Raw genomic sequence first — 14,886 nt, forward strand, 5'->3', positions numbered from 1 at the left:
ACAATACTGGAAAGTTTGGTCTATATAGGTGCTATTGAATTTGGAGATTTCAGACTTGAAATATGAGAGAAAAGTCATTTTGAGAAAACGGGCTTTAAAGATTTAGCATCAGCCAATGAGATTGCGCATTTAGAGTTAAATCCCCCCTTTTACTTTCACGATTGGTTGCTGATTAAAAGGAAATGACCATATTTGGATCCGACAGCGTTGTACAGGAGAGAGAGCTTTCTAACGGTGTGTGTGATGACAGGGTGCAGATCGCGGAGCAGCGGGAGGATTTATAACGCCAACTTTTGATGAATTTATGAGAAATCTACAGACGCAAACAGACAAAGCGTAGTAAAATAAAGACCTAAATGTGTAATTCAGACTTTTTTTCAACACAAGTCTGAAAGAAGACATGTTATTGAAGACAAATATCCCAAAATCTCAAAATTGACCAGTGAAAAAACCCAGATGTTTTTGCCTGCCGTGTCTCGCCTTAAATGAGAAATTAGTGTTTGTGAAAGAAATTAATATTTTGTATTCAGCAAGGATGCATAAAATTAATCAAAAGGGACAGTAGCAACATGTAATATTTAAAAAATATTTTGTTTTTATTTAAATTACTATACTTTTGAACTTTCTATTCAAAGAATCCTGAAAAAAAGTATTATGTTTTCCACAAAAATATTTCCACAAAAATATTAGAAATCACAGCTGTTTTCAACTATGATAATAATAAATGTTTCTTAAGCACCAAATAAGAATATCAGAATGATTTCTGAAGGATCATGTGACACTGAAGACTGATATAGTAATGATGCTGAAAATTCAACTTTGCCAAAACGGGATTAAATTACCTTTAAAATATATTAAAATAGAAAACAGCCATTTTAAATTGTAATAATATTTCACAATATTACTGTTTTACTGTATGTTTGATCAAACAAATCAAGCCTTGGTGAGCATAAGAGACTTCTTTCAAAAACATTTAAAAATCTTACCGACGTTTGTGTAACACTTGACAGAAACTTTGTCTAAAAACATTGGTTAAGAACAGCCGAGACTGTTTGAGAAGATGGATTAAACATATACTAAATAGACTGGAGCTTGGAGGAGGGGAAAGTGAGAAGGAAGTGAGGGGTGGAACAGAGGGACTGACGGATGTTCTCACCTCTATTGGGGAAGAGAGAGTGACGGTGGGGGAACTGAGGCTACGGGGTCTGCGCACTTGTGGTTCGATTAGATGGTTGCTGGAGGAGGAAGGGGTGGAAGCGGGGGGTGTGGCTGCTGTAGCGCCCCCTGCTGCCGCAGCTGAGGTACTGGCTCCATCTTCAGTGTGCTGTTGGGCAAAGAGAAGGGTTAGCTAGCTAGCCACCACAAGGTCTGGTATATGGGTGAACGAGCCTAACTAGAGTGCATTCAAGGTTTACAAACGTCCAGAATGGAGAGCAAGGTCTAAAATAATATAATAGGAAACTAAGGCTAATTAAGCTGATTAAAATGATCAATAACCATAAGGTTTCATTTGATTACGGGGACAAACATGGTCTGTCAGGCTTATAAATGACTACAATCTTTTAACTTCCTTAAAATATTCCAGAGCAGTTAAAGAGGACGTAATATGCTTTCTTTACATTTAAAACTTTCTATAGTGTGTAATGTTGCTGTTTGAGCATGAAAAACGTCTGCAAAGATCCAAAGCCCGTTCCAAAGGGAGTTGTTGTCTATATCAGCAAGTACTTTCAGATCTCCCTGTAACGTCTCGACTGTAGTCTTGAGTTTTCTTCCAGAAATGCACACTTCACAATATTCCTCATTTAAATAATTCCTGCCTAAGACATATGCAAAATTAAAGGGATTAGGCCTGGTTGAGCTCCGTTAGTAGTGTGTTGAAACTTGTGGTTATGGTCATTTCCGAAACACGCTCGAAGCGGTAGACCGTCCAGCCGACCAATCAGAGCACACTGCTCTTTTTGGAAGTAGGGGGTCCATAGAGACAGGAACTAAACAGAGTGTTACTGACAGACTGTGAAGAGAGGTGCTGCATCTATGTAAAACATGTGGAAAATAATGTGCATGAAACATTCAAGCATGAAATTCTATTCTAGTAGACCCCAAAAATCAAGACATGGGCATAATAGGTCCTCTTTAAATAAACCATTTTACCTGTTCTGTTTTAAAAAGAAAAAGAAATGGAGAGCATCCTACAAAGGATGAAGAATTAGTTTACTAGGACAAGAAAGAGGACTATAAGATATAGATCAAGAGGGACCAGAGCAGCAATAAATAGATCAAGGGAACACACAAGTCTTGCCAGAACAAACAACATCCAGACATTGTGAAGGGATGGGTACACACTAACATGGATGCAAACAGATAAAGGCAGAACAATAAAAAATGAGATTGATGCAGTAAAACAAAGATGGGTCATAAAGAAGGACCGTATAAAAGTCACTCAGATTTGACCGTGGATGATGCTGGAAAACACCTGATGAAGAATAGACCTCTGCTAGCTTTAGCTAGGCTACGCTAGATTACGTACCTGCAGAATGGGCCGTGTCCACGTGGTGCTACGGTTGTTATGGTTGACGTAGTACATTCGTCCCTTGGGGTCCTTGCGTTCCTCCCAGCCTGGCGGAAGACCTGGTGTGGTCAGGGCATAGGAGGCCGATGGAGACTGAACAAAGTGAAAAGAACAAATGAGTTTGTATATTCAGAAGCCAAGAGAATCAGAAAAAAAAAAATGGCAGAGATTGAAATTATTTAGATTCATTCATTGTAACAGGACTGACAGTGATATCAGGGTCATATTTGTATGAGAAGCCTTGTGAACTGATATGACATTTAATATGATGAGTGTGGGAATATTGCCAGAATACTAACACATTTTCACAGACACAAATGTAGATATACGTAAACACACTCACAAGAACACCTAAGCAACACAACATACAAAACACACTCCGCTCTAGGTGACATGACTTTTACGAACACATTTGAAATGTATCCGATAAATGTGTCTGGGTGACTTTACATTTAGGGTGAAGATGGACAAGTCGAGGTTTAAAGCAAACCCTTGCAATCTCTAATTTTATGGTCATACACATGCCAAAAAAAAACTGGTATGAAACAAAAAAAGAAAAAATATTTGTGAAATGAGATGTGCCACCTTTAAAATAGAGAACCTATAATAAAATAAAAACAATTGTTTAAATTAAATTAAAACAAATTATTTATTTATAAATATAAATTAAATTAATATATGTAATAATAAATGTAACCACCTTATTATAAATTAAATATAAAAATATATAAAATATGTTAATATGATAAAATATGTTTAAAAAAAGAAGAAGGGGAAGAACCAAGAAGACAGGAGAACACAAATGTACAACATGTGGACATTACCATGGTGTCCTCAACGCCTGTGACCGTTTGTGCTCTTGTTCGTCGGGTCTGGGAGCTCTGCTGGACAATAACAGCTGCTTTTAGATGGGGCGGGCAACTGCCCAGTTTTGGGCCAGTGGGAGAGGGGAAATGAGGGCAAATGGAAGGACAGGGTCAGCCAGAAAGTGTAACGGTGAGAAGGGGAGGGGGGTGATTTCAGGGTGGTTTTGGTTATTTTAGGTAATCATTTTTGACAGCTGAAGGGAGTGATTTTGTGAGAGGTGCCCTGCAGTGTGACGTAAAGATACAGCAACCCCCCAAAAAGTGGAATAACAAACGGGATGTGATTTTAAGGGAGTGGATTTAATATGAAATCACGGTTGAATGATTAGATTTGAGAAAACATTGAGATTTGATTTGATTCATTTAAAGAATGATAAGAGAGTGCATGAAATACCCAGGTGCTTATTTGTGGAGAGAAAAAAAAAAGCATAATTTGCAATTGAGAGATGACTACAGTTTCAACATTTTGTTTTTGTCTTAAAATGACAGTAAATCATGACAGCATTTTTATTTTGCATGAACCATTCCTTTAATTAATTCATATAATTGTAAGGGAACTCCACACATTAACAGTGAAACTTAAATAAATGATAATAATAAGCATTTCAAACTGACTCACACTTACCTACAGACTCACCAACTCTAAAAATACTGAGGAAACACCACCTGGACTAACATCCGACTGGCACACAGAGTTTACATTTCAAATGCTGAAAGATTCAACTCTGACAGAAAATGAAATGCTCTCCAACTGCTTTTATATGGATGTAATAAAAGACACTTGTCTCAAACAAGGCAATCCTATTAGCCATCCTTTCAAGTAATGATTGAACATTTGCACTGGTGTGAAATGTCAGCCTCCTTGCACACAGGGACGGGAAGTGTGGGGGAAATGCCAGCTCTCACCCACGCTGATTTCATACAGATTTGCTGTGACTATAGCGAAATCCCTCATCTGCAGCTCTGAGAAGCACTTCACAGTCAGAGACAACCGGGCCACCAACCAACCGGCCTCTTGTCAGAACAAAGTGGATGCGACGCAGAGAGAACACGGAAAAGGCATCTATTTGAAAGCGGATTCAGGCGGATGATGAAAAGCGTTTTTTTTCTCCAGTGTAAAGGATATGTTACTTCAAAGCTCAAAGTTCAAGAATGTTGTTGAAGTGTGGAGGTAAAAGATTAATGTGACTACTTTATATTCAAACTATTCAGGACAACTTTGTACTTTTAAGACTGCTCTTTAGAATAATCCCAGGCACTAGGAGATGCCTTGCAAAAACTTGGACCAGACGAGTAAGAGTAATTCACAAGCAAATCAGGGTATCAGATATAACACTTCAAGGAACGGTTGACCCAAAAATTTTAATCATGTCATCATTTACTCATCCTCATGTCATTTTAAACCCGTATGACTTTCTTTCTTCGGAGAAACAAAAGATATTGTGAAGGGCAAAAGGGGCATCATAAAAGCAGTACACACTAACTATATTACAAATCTAAAAACAATACAATATATGACAGTAACAGATTTACACTACTGTTCAAAAGTTTGGGGTCAGGAAGTAAAAAAAAAATGAAATTAATACTTTTTATTCAGCAAGAATGCTTTAAATTGATCAAAAGCAACAGCAAAAACATGTATTATGTAACAGAATGTTTCTATTTAAAACAAATGCTTTTCTTTTGACTTAATCATCGAAAAATCATGAAAACAAAAACTTATTACAGTAGCACAACTGTTTTCAGCATTGATAATAATAAGAAATGTTTCTTGAGCACCAAAATCAGCATATTAGAATGATTTCTGAAGGATCATGTGACACTGAAGACTGGAGTAATGATGCTGAAAATTCAGCCTTGCATTTACATTTTAAAATATATTAAAATAGAAAGCCGTTATTTTAAATTGTAATAATATTTCACATTATTACTGTTTTTTATAGTATTTTTTACTAAATAAATGCAGCCTTGCTGAGCATAAGAGGTATTTAGAGACAAAAGACAAAAACATTAAACAATCTTACCGACCCCAAATGTTTGAAAGGTTTGTAAAATCTGCCTTATATTCTGGCTTTTCCTAAAATATGGCTTTAGACAACATGGAATACAGAGCATGAGTTGTATGGGCTACTTTTATGGTACATAACTTTTATGGGGTTTTTTTTTAAGAGGTTACGATATTTTGTTGTATGAAAAAGACCAGAACAAACAGTCATTAAACCATCTCCTTTTGTGCTCCATGTAACACAGAAACTCCAGCAGGTTTGGAACGACATGAGGCTGAGTAAATAATGACAATTGTCATTTATGGGTGAACAACTCCAGAGTCGAGTGTTGATATGGTTCTGAACACCTTGTCAGTACATCTAGTATTCATATAAATACAGCTCTACAAACAACAACTTAGAAGTAAATCCAAAGTGAGTGTGCATCGCATTTGCTTTATGCCTTTATAAGGTTCAATAACTGATCTTAATCCGTAGCACAAGGTTACTGCACGAGCTGCCAGATCTTATATTGGAAATTCCCAGCATGCACTGGTCTAAATGCCACGATACAATAATGAAATAGACACCAAAACACTTAAGAGAGGCTAACCCAACTTCTTAACCGATGGGGCCATCAGACTGTGTCACGTGAAACCAGCCGGCAGGAAATTTTCTGAAAATAAATACACGGGTCTCAAGGCTGGGAATCATGCCTTTTAAATGAAGCAAAAGTGCTTCAAAGATGTGGTGGACTTCCAGTGAAACATCCAGCGTCTGTGTCTGTTTCCTGTCTCATGTAAACGGGAGCAGTTCACACGGTGACCTCATCCACATGGGTAATTTAATTGTACCATATGTGGCTTATCTGCTGTAAAACAGCATTTGGCGGATCATTTAAAAAGACAGCACGCTGTTTTTCTTGTGCATCCATGCATCTTACAGCATTCAAAACCAAGTTAAAGTATGAAAATACAATAGGTTTACATATATCCAAGGTCACAAAATCCTTTCATTTTCTCATAATATACATTTCACATCACCACATTTCTCAAAGAGTCTGAAACGGTTCGTTCGAAGATTCGGTCTCTCTAAACCCCTCCTTTCCAAGAGCCTACTCTGCTCTGATTGGTCAGACGGCCCAGTCTGTTGTGATTGGTCGGAAACTAAACGGCCATCTGAATTTCAGCTCCAGAGGCTTCCTAAATTCTCAATGACTGTACACACTGTAAGGACAGTTATATTTTACCATATCAATTCGAGCCCGGGAACAATGATGAAACATTGGAAGAACTAGTCAAATCAACCCTAACCTCAATCGCAAGGACTTGAGCAGGACTTTTCTCAGTGGCAAGATTTTACTTAGTTTGTGGAACATTATGAGATGTTATAGCTGTGTAATTCCTCTACATCAGCATTAACAAGTGTATGTCCATCAATAAACCGATGTGTAAATGGAAATGCCCCTGTGCGATGACAATTGATTACAACTCTTTTATAGAACGTTGCACTTTTTTCCCCCAAAAATTACTGAGAAAGCTGCACTGTCAAATGTTCCATTAAAATAACTCCCACAGTCACATTATCACCATGGAAACACGTTAACTCATCCGATGACATCATAATCAGCACTATAGCTTCAATAAATCAAAACTAGGAGCTTAATAATACCCTATAAGTCACTCTGAATTATCCTTTGACATACGCAGATTACGCACACAAAAACACAAAGACAGGTGATACATTTCTGAGTGAACATCAGGAGACATTTTATATAACGTTGACTATTTTGTCACTTACATTATATAATGCTTAACATCAGTGAAATATGAATATATATTTATTTTCAAAAAATAATATATTTCATATATTAATCAAAGTTTCTAACTACCGGTATCTGCGCGTGTGCATTAAACGATCTGTCAAGCATTATGTAACGTGAAAATGTGTGATATTTATTTTATTAAACAGATATAGTACAAAGTGGGAAGACAATATTAGTAAGAGATGGAAAACATTGTCAGGATATCCTCCATGTCGGACCTGAATCTTACGAGCACCGAGGCTCAATGTGTCAGGAATGTCATGGCTCCAAAGTTTATTAAAGTCAATAGTATTATTCAACTCATTCTAACAACTGTAGGTTGGGAAATGATTCGTTTCCATGTGGGATTGACTAGATCATGAACAGTGATGATGTCATCTTTAAAAAGTAGAGTTGTTTGAGAGCCTATTTTATCATTTTGATGAAAAATTACAAAGACAAAAAAAATTTTCCTCTTTGAAATGATCAAATTTAAGACAGGAATGTGTATTAATGAAGTAAATAGGGCTGATTTTAATTTTAACTTCATGTTTACTTCAAAGCATTTTAAAGTGTTATTAAATATTCCTACTGTCACATTATTGTCATTCCCAAAGGTAGCCAAGATGTTCATTAGAGACAACAGGATTTGAAGCCAAAAGAGTAAAAGATGGTACGGTAATGTGAGTAAAAAAGAAAAAAAAACACCACATGAAGTGAGACAGAGGTGAGGAGGAGAAAAGTAGGTGTACCGTTGGTGTGGGAGGTTGAGTTTGATCACTGACTCCATCAGTCATACTAGAGGAGCGTAGCCGAGAGGAAAGATGACTCTGCTGGTGTGAGAGAAAGAGATAAAAAGGCATTAAGACACGGTTATAAATAAATAAAGACATAAATATCTAATATCTATCTGAGTGGCCATTTTCTAAGTGGTACAGGCCCTAAATTGAAACATCGAATATTTTGGCATATCTCACTCAAATTTGAACAGAAAAAAAATACAATATTAAAATATTTCATTTAAATAATTTCATATTTACCGTACAAACATATACATTTCTTTTTTATATATAAACTGATTTCAAGTAGTTTTTTGCCATTTGGGATGTGACTAAATTCATACAAAAAGTTATATAGTGTCCAAAGCTAAAGCTAAATTATAAATCTACAATTTATTTTCAAAAACTGCTTTCAGGTACTTTTTTTTTTTCATTTCACATGTGACCTGACCAAAATCCTACACAGAGTTAAGTAGTGTCACTCACAAGCGCCATTCGATATGTATTTAAATGGTAGATGAGTGAGCGATTTTAGACACATCATATGCATGACTGTATAAATACAGTAATGCCTCTGGGCTGGCACTTATGTATATGATATGCTTGATGAATTCAGCACTACGGCAGATGTCATGATAGGCATCAGCAGAGGAAAAATGTTCAGTTTCAACTTCCCTTGACCCCTTGCATGTTCGTTTATTAAATATTTAGTCTAACTTTCAGTTACAAATAACTGTCTGTAGCACCTTCAGCTCTGTGTAACAATTAATTATGCACAAATCAGTCTGGACATGTAGACTACATTGTCTTAACAAATGGACAATATATTATGCAATTTTATTGTGAAAAGTCCAAAAGAGAACCAAAAAGAGACAAACCAGTGCAAAGAATTTAACAAAGCCATAGTAAGAGAGATTTTTCCAAACTGAGTGGCTCCTGTTCACAGAAGACCCCTGCGCTGCCTCCACAATGATTCACCGAGTGATTCAGCATGAGTGTACAGAGTTACACATGTGTGGATGTGCTTCAGAGTCAGCTATTAGTTCTGACATCATCATTAATAACAACATTTCAAGAATTTCAAATGCAATATCCTGAAGTAGACTAAAAAACATGCCAGTTGTGCTTGGAGTCAATTGTTTTGTTTATGATAATGTTATGAAAAATGCAAAATTATGTGACCATCATATTTTGGCCAGGCTGTCATACAAATAAATAGTGCAAAAACAAGAGAGTGACAACAAAATATGTTATAGTCAATGTAGGCTTTTTTCTGTAAGCATTTTGTTTTTCTAAGCATTTTTTTGTTTTGTTCTTCCCTCATTTATGAAATATTTTCCTCATATTTTGATGGTTTAATCAAACTTGTAGGGTCATTAAAACAAACATCCCCTACGGACATCACTAGGCCACTAACTGTATATAAAGATGTATTTAATTGACCACATTCTCTTTCGGGCCCTTAAAACAAAGATAACAGCAGATATGTTTTTGGGATTTTTTTTTTTTCTTTCTTACCACAGCAGAGCTGGGTCCTGGGATTTCTCCGTTTGTGTCTGGAGCGAGAGACAATCTAAGGCTGATCTCATCTGAGATTTCTGGAGTGCTGGAGAGGGGCATCGCCAGAGAGGAGGGTCCGGACAGAGAATGGTTCAAACCGTCATTCAATAAAGTTGGGTCTTCCTCAGATATGGGTTCCCATGACTGGAAAAGGAGGGATATGCATGAGAACCTAACAGAATATTGTTTTTATTAAGAATATTACACTAAATATATAAAAACTCTGATAATCTTATGATTCTTAACCACAATGAGGGAAAGAAAAGCAAAAGCTTTACGCAGAAATGATGATGCTATCTAGCTCAACTCATAGCCTCAGAGGTCAGGGGTTAAATACTAACGTCGTCTATGTCCCTGATGTCCAGCTGCTCATTTTCCAGGTCTTCGCTAATGTGCCGTCGAGAGCGGAAAACTCTGTGGGCTTCCTGGTTAATCTGCCGCAATTGATTATCATTTTCCGTTTCTGAAACCACATCCCTAAAGCACAGATGGGGAGGAAAAAAATTTGTTCCGCACATATTAGAGTCTGGTAAGGTTTTACGCCACAAAGAAAAATGTTTTAAAACATTGATTTTAGTATTTCATTGTTTTTGCTTGTTTTTACATGTGCTTTTAAAGTGTTTTGATGAATGGCAAAAGAGGTCACATACACACTACTGGGCCTCTTCCACTGCGTGGTGCGGTTGTTATGGTTGACGTAGTAGGTCCGGCCCAGGTTATCCACCTTCTCTTCCCAGCCCGGAGGCAGTGGAGGCAGGAGCTGCTGAGGTCTCTGTGAACCTGGGTCTGCGGAGTCTGTCACCTCCCAGCCCTGAGAAGAAGAAAGCGAGAGACAGAGAAATAGAAGTTAAGAGACAAAAGAGTAAGTAAGAGTCAGATGTTCAACAAAAGTAATCATTTTAGTACCAAAAGTTTTCCACAAAAAAAAAAAACATCTAGGGACAATATTTCTAGGGACAAGGGATAAGATCATTTTAATATCAAGGATATTTCAATAAGGAAGCCATACGTCTTGAAGTCAGTGTGCCATTTAAATCTTAAAATCCTGTTCCATCTTAAAATCCTGGTCCACCAAGTTATGATTAGTATTGCAGTTGCTTTGACACTGTAATATCAACTAGCAGAGAGAGAGAAATATTAAACCGAACCGAAAACTGAACAGTGGGAATAGAAGTCTAGAACAGGAAGCTAGAAAGTTAAAGGAAGGAAATGCCAGACAGTCAACCGGTTCAAGCCAAATGGCATACTTTAAAATGGAAAATGCCAAGTAGTCTGTGGGGATGAGAGGATATAAAGCCACTAAAAATCACTAAAAAGCAGGAGAGAAAGCAAGAAAGGAGACATTTAAGTGCGTCTTTTCAGATTTCAAGCCTCTCTGTTATGTGCCAGGGTCTATAAACTTGGATGGTCTACATCTACACACAAAAGTTCCACATCTAATTTAAATCTACATGTTTTGACATTTACTATTTCATATAAGGTCAAGTTTTAGTAATAGTTTTTTGTCTTTTGAAAATGTTCCGTAATTAATTTGGCACTGCCCTTGTTATTAATTTACTTCATCTTGGCATTTCATATTCATCAATTTTAGTTGATTTAATTGATTAAATTAGTTGATTATAAATTTGATTGTCTGAACCAATTATTATTTCCCATAGGGATAGGGCATTATTGATATAATTTATTAAAAATGTCATCTTATCTTTGTTGCTAGAAAAAAAAAAAACTGATTTAACCCTGATTTAAACCTGAAGTAATTTCTTTTTGAGATGAACGCTGAGGGGAAGTGGAGTCATTTAAAGGAGATAAAATATATACATTCTTCCTGCTAATGGGTTGGTTTTACCTCAGCTTCTTCCCTCATCTCGCTGCTTTCCTCTTCATGCCCGCCGTTCTTTGGCATGTAGGCCATTTTCAGTCTCAGGTAGCCTTTCACCCTAGACTTGTGACTACAGGACATAAAAGCATGTCATCACAAAGTCAAGTACAGTCATCATCAGAGTATAGTAAAATATAGTACAGACATCAAAATGTTAACATATTTTGTTTACTTTCCTTAAGTGGTAACTGGATTTATTTAGACCTTAATTACACCAGAATTTAAGCAGAATAATTGTTTGAAATTATTTTAATATTTTGAGAGCCTCAATATCTTTCTTAAATTTTTTATCCATATAGTGACATATAGTGTCATATAGTGTATAGTCAAGTAGAGTAATCAACTGGTATATTAAATATATAGCAAAGTGCACAAGCATTAAGTGTTCCCGTGCAAAATCTTTGACTGTAACTATAGCCACAAAGCATTAAGGGGATTCACTGGTGTTAGTTTGGTAGTTGCACATTTCGTTCTGAAATAAAAAGCGGACAAATTTAAAATGTGCTGTATCGAAGCAAATGTACCGTCCTGTGAATAAGGTAAATAAATGCAACACCAACACATCAGACTGTTGTAACTACAAATATAACACTAAAGTTCACGTACTGTGTACTTGTGAAAGCTGCATAACCACTGACCTTCTTGGACGCAGGAGAAAGTCTTTAAATGTGTACGGCCGCTCCATTGCAGGGTCCTCCGTCTATACAAACAATACAGAAAATAAACAAACATGCATCAGATCTGGGCTAATCTCAGTGCAATCTCACAAAGCATAAATCTATAACAGTCCCAGCCTGGTTGAAGGTGGGGAACGGGGGATATAGACCCTTGGGTGGCGTCCAGCTGTCTTATGCAACACTGTTCTTCCGTTACATTTAAACTGCCCACAGGTTGGATATTCGTGGCTGGTCATTAGTGGCTACAATCTGATGGAAATTGATGGAATTGGCACCTCTGCCAGTGCCCAAAACCAAAACTATGTGAGGAAAGATTGGAGGCCCTGAAGGAAAACGGGAGAGCTTTCCTGTTTGGCAAGTCTAGATCAAACTAGAGGTGAAAAGCATTTAGACTTCAAAACCAGAAAGAACTCAAATCTGCAAGGTATCTTAATAAATAAACACTCCAAGGAAATATATATCCATCTATACATGTCTGATCCAAGTATAGGAAACCACTTTTAAATATTCAGCAATAAGAGCAGGCATAAAAGGAGCGAGTGGTCTGGACTGCAACCATGCAGAAGTGAATAGTAGATATGAAGGCGGCCGCAAGGAAAACAGACCAGACTCCGTGTGTGAGACTAAATATGATATCCAGCACAGAAATGTCACTTAGCCACTGGAAATAGTTTCAAACAAAAACAAGGGTTGTTCCATTCCAAATCTTTTCCTAAATGTCCACTGCAAGAAAACTATCTCTTGCTCAAAAGTTAACTGGAACAAAATGCCATTTTGAAAACCAATGACTTTATCAAGCACAAAGCTTGCCAACACCTGTCTTCTTTGAGACGATGTGTGGTTTGGACTGTTTTGAAGCAATAAGGTATATGAAAGGCTGTGCTATATTGCAACAATATTAGTTACTGTACTAGACTATTTTAAAAACGTTTGTGTTTGAAAATACAAATAATATGCATTGAAAAAATAACACTTTAAGATAGAATAATAATATTTACATATACAATTGTAATCCATGCACACATTCATATATACAGTATCTGTCAAAAGTTTGGAAACATTACCATTTTGTTATGTTTTTGAAATGGGTCTCTAATGCTTACCAAGGCGGCATTTTTTATTTAATCAAAAATACAGTAAAAACAGAAATATTGTGAAATATTATTACAAATTACAAAAGAACTGTTTTCTATTTGAATATATTTTAAAATGTAATTTATTCCTGTGATGCAGTGTCACGTGATCCTTCAGAAATCATTCTAGATTCTAGATTCAAAGATTCAAAGGTTTTTATTTGTCACATACTCATACAAGATGCTGATTTGGTGCTCAGGTAACATTTCTTATTATTATCAGTGTTGAAAACAGTTGTGCTGCTTAACATTTTTGTGGAAATGGTGATACTTTTTTCAGGATTCTCAGAAAACACCACTTTAAATTATAAAATTTTAGGAGTTCCAAGTTACCACAATTTGAGAAGCACTGTACTAGAAGCTAGTGTATCATATCAAAGTTAGAAATTCCAGTATTTTGACAACACAATGGCGTTGTAAAGTGATTAGCTAGGTGGTCAAGTATTTTATGTCATATGTATTTTAACATGAATAGAATGCTGCATTGACCAAACATTATTACATTATTATACTGAATAATGTTGTGGTAGGGGCTAAACGGGGCCACCCTAGAAGTGCGTCTTCTTTTTGTCAGAGTGATTTTTTTTAGTTGGGATAGCCCTCTCAGAAGCAGCCTGTGTGTTTACATTCCAAGCAATTCCCTTTCCACTCCGTACAGGGATATGGGCTTCAACATTTTGAGTTGCTTAATTGCCGTAATGTGACCCTCAATAACTTCCATCTCTTACCCTTTCAGTCAAGAGCTAAAAATTGTTCCTGAAACCAAAAAAAAAGAAAAAGGGAAAAAAAAGCAAACAAGATATCTATTTGAATGTCACAAGAGCACATGAACTTACCGGTAAATGGGTAAGAGGCACATCCACCTGCCCAAGGAAGTCATCTCTGGTCTATATATGAAAGAGAAAGAACAAGAGAGGGCGAGAAGAAATCAAAATAATATAAAAAGTAGTAATGTAGAGTTTTGGCTGTGAAACAGTGACTGACTTCAGCAGGATTTGGCAATGAAAACCACAAAGAGGAGGACAAATACACATCTGTATAACCCAAGAAGAATGAAAATGTGTGCGCGAGAAAGAGAGAGAAAGGAAATACAGTTATAAGGGCAGTTTTCATTTCAAATGCGTCACTTTAAAAAGAGAAAAGCTGACAACCAACCCAATGAGGTGCAGCAGATAAGTAATGAGTAAGGGTCAAAAGTCAGAAGGAGTGTATTAATGTATGAACCGCCAATCACAAGCCTTCAATCCACCCACCAATTCCAATAAGCCAAACTGTGAGATTGTCAGCTGTAATTGTCAGGTAGTTGGGTCAGGGTAGACCAGTAGATTACCTGACCATGGTTGAAATGCCCATTCTTGGACCGATCATGACCAATGTGAGCCTGTGTGTGGAATAAACTTATTAAGACAACAAAGACGAGCACATCCTCGCAATCACCCTAGCAATAAATTAAAATAAATAAATATCATAAATTAAAAAAATGACACCCAGTTAGTCAGCACCAGAGCCTCAGAATGGGTGTAGCTTTCGGACAACAACGCTCATTTATTGTGGAAAGGTTAAGTATGAGTCACTATTTGTGGTGGTGAGTGAAAAACAGGACCACAAATACATTCTCAAGCCCCTATTCATCA

At 36.7% G+C, this 14,886-nt stretch overlaps 1 protein-coding gene across 13 annotated transcripts in view; it reads right to left on the reverse strand.

Moving 5' to 3' along the window:
- The window catches only part of nedd4l (NEDD4 like E3 ubiquitin protein ligase), a 77,711-nt gene that overhangs the window by 25,185 nt on the left and 37,640 nt on the right, over window positions 1-14,886 (reverse strand). For 4 of the 13 annotated variants that reach the window (XM_056258331.1, XM_056258327.1, XM_056258318.1 and 1 more), the window contains 10 exons: window positions 14,089-14,139; window positions 12,081-12,142; window positions 11,410-11,512; window positions 10,214-10,374; window positions 9,905-10,040; window positions 9,522-9,707; window positions 7,977-8,057; window positions 3,394-3,453; window positions 2,528-2,662; window positions 1,157-1,324 (listed from right to left, as the gene is read on the reverse strand). In XM_056258331.1, coding sequence (XP_056114306.1) covers window positions 1,157-1,324; window positions 2,528-2,662; window positions 3,394-3,453; window positions 7,977-8,057; window positions 9,522-9,707; window positions 9,905-10,040; window positions 10,214-10,374; window positions 11,410-11,512; window positions 12,081-12,142; window positions 14,089-14,139 — 1,143 coding nt within the window. Of the gene's footprint in view, window positions 1-1,156; window positions 1,325-2,527; window positions 2,663-3,393; window positions 3,454-7,976; window positions 8,058-9,521; window positions 9,708-9,904; window positions 10,041-10,213; window positions 10,375-11,409; window positions 11,513-12,080; window positions 12,143-14,088; window positions 14,140-14,582; window positions 14,634-14,886 lie in introns of all 13 variants that reach the window. The other 9 variants (XM_056258330.1, XM_056258329.1, XM_056258320.1 and 6 more) reach the window with 6 other exon arrangements.

Source organism: Rhinichthys klamathensis, unplaced genomic scaffold (assembly GCF_029890125.1).
Source record: "Rhinichthys klamathensis goyatoka isolate OS25496 unplaced genomic scaffold, OSU_Roscu_1.1 h1tg000150l_1, whole genome shotgun sequence".
NCBI classification, from domain to species: Eukaryota; Metazoa; Chordata; class Actinopteri; order Cypriniformes; family Leuciscidae; genus Rhinichthys; species Rhinichthys klamathensis.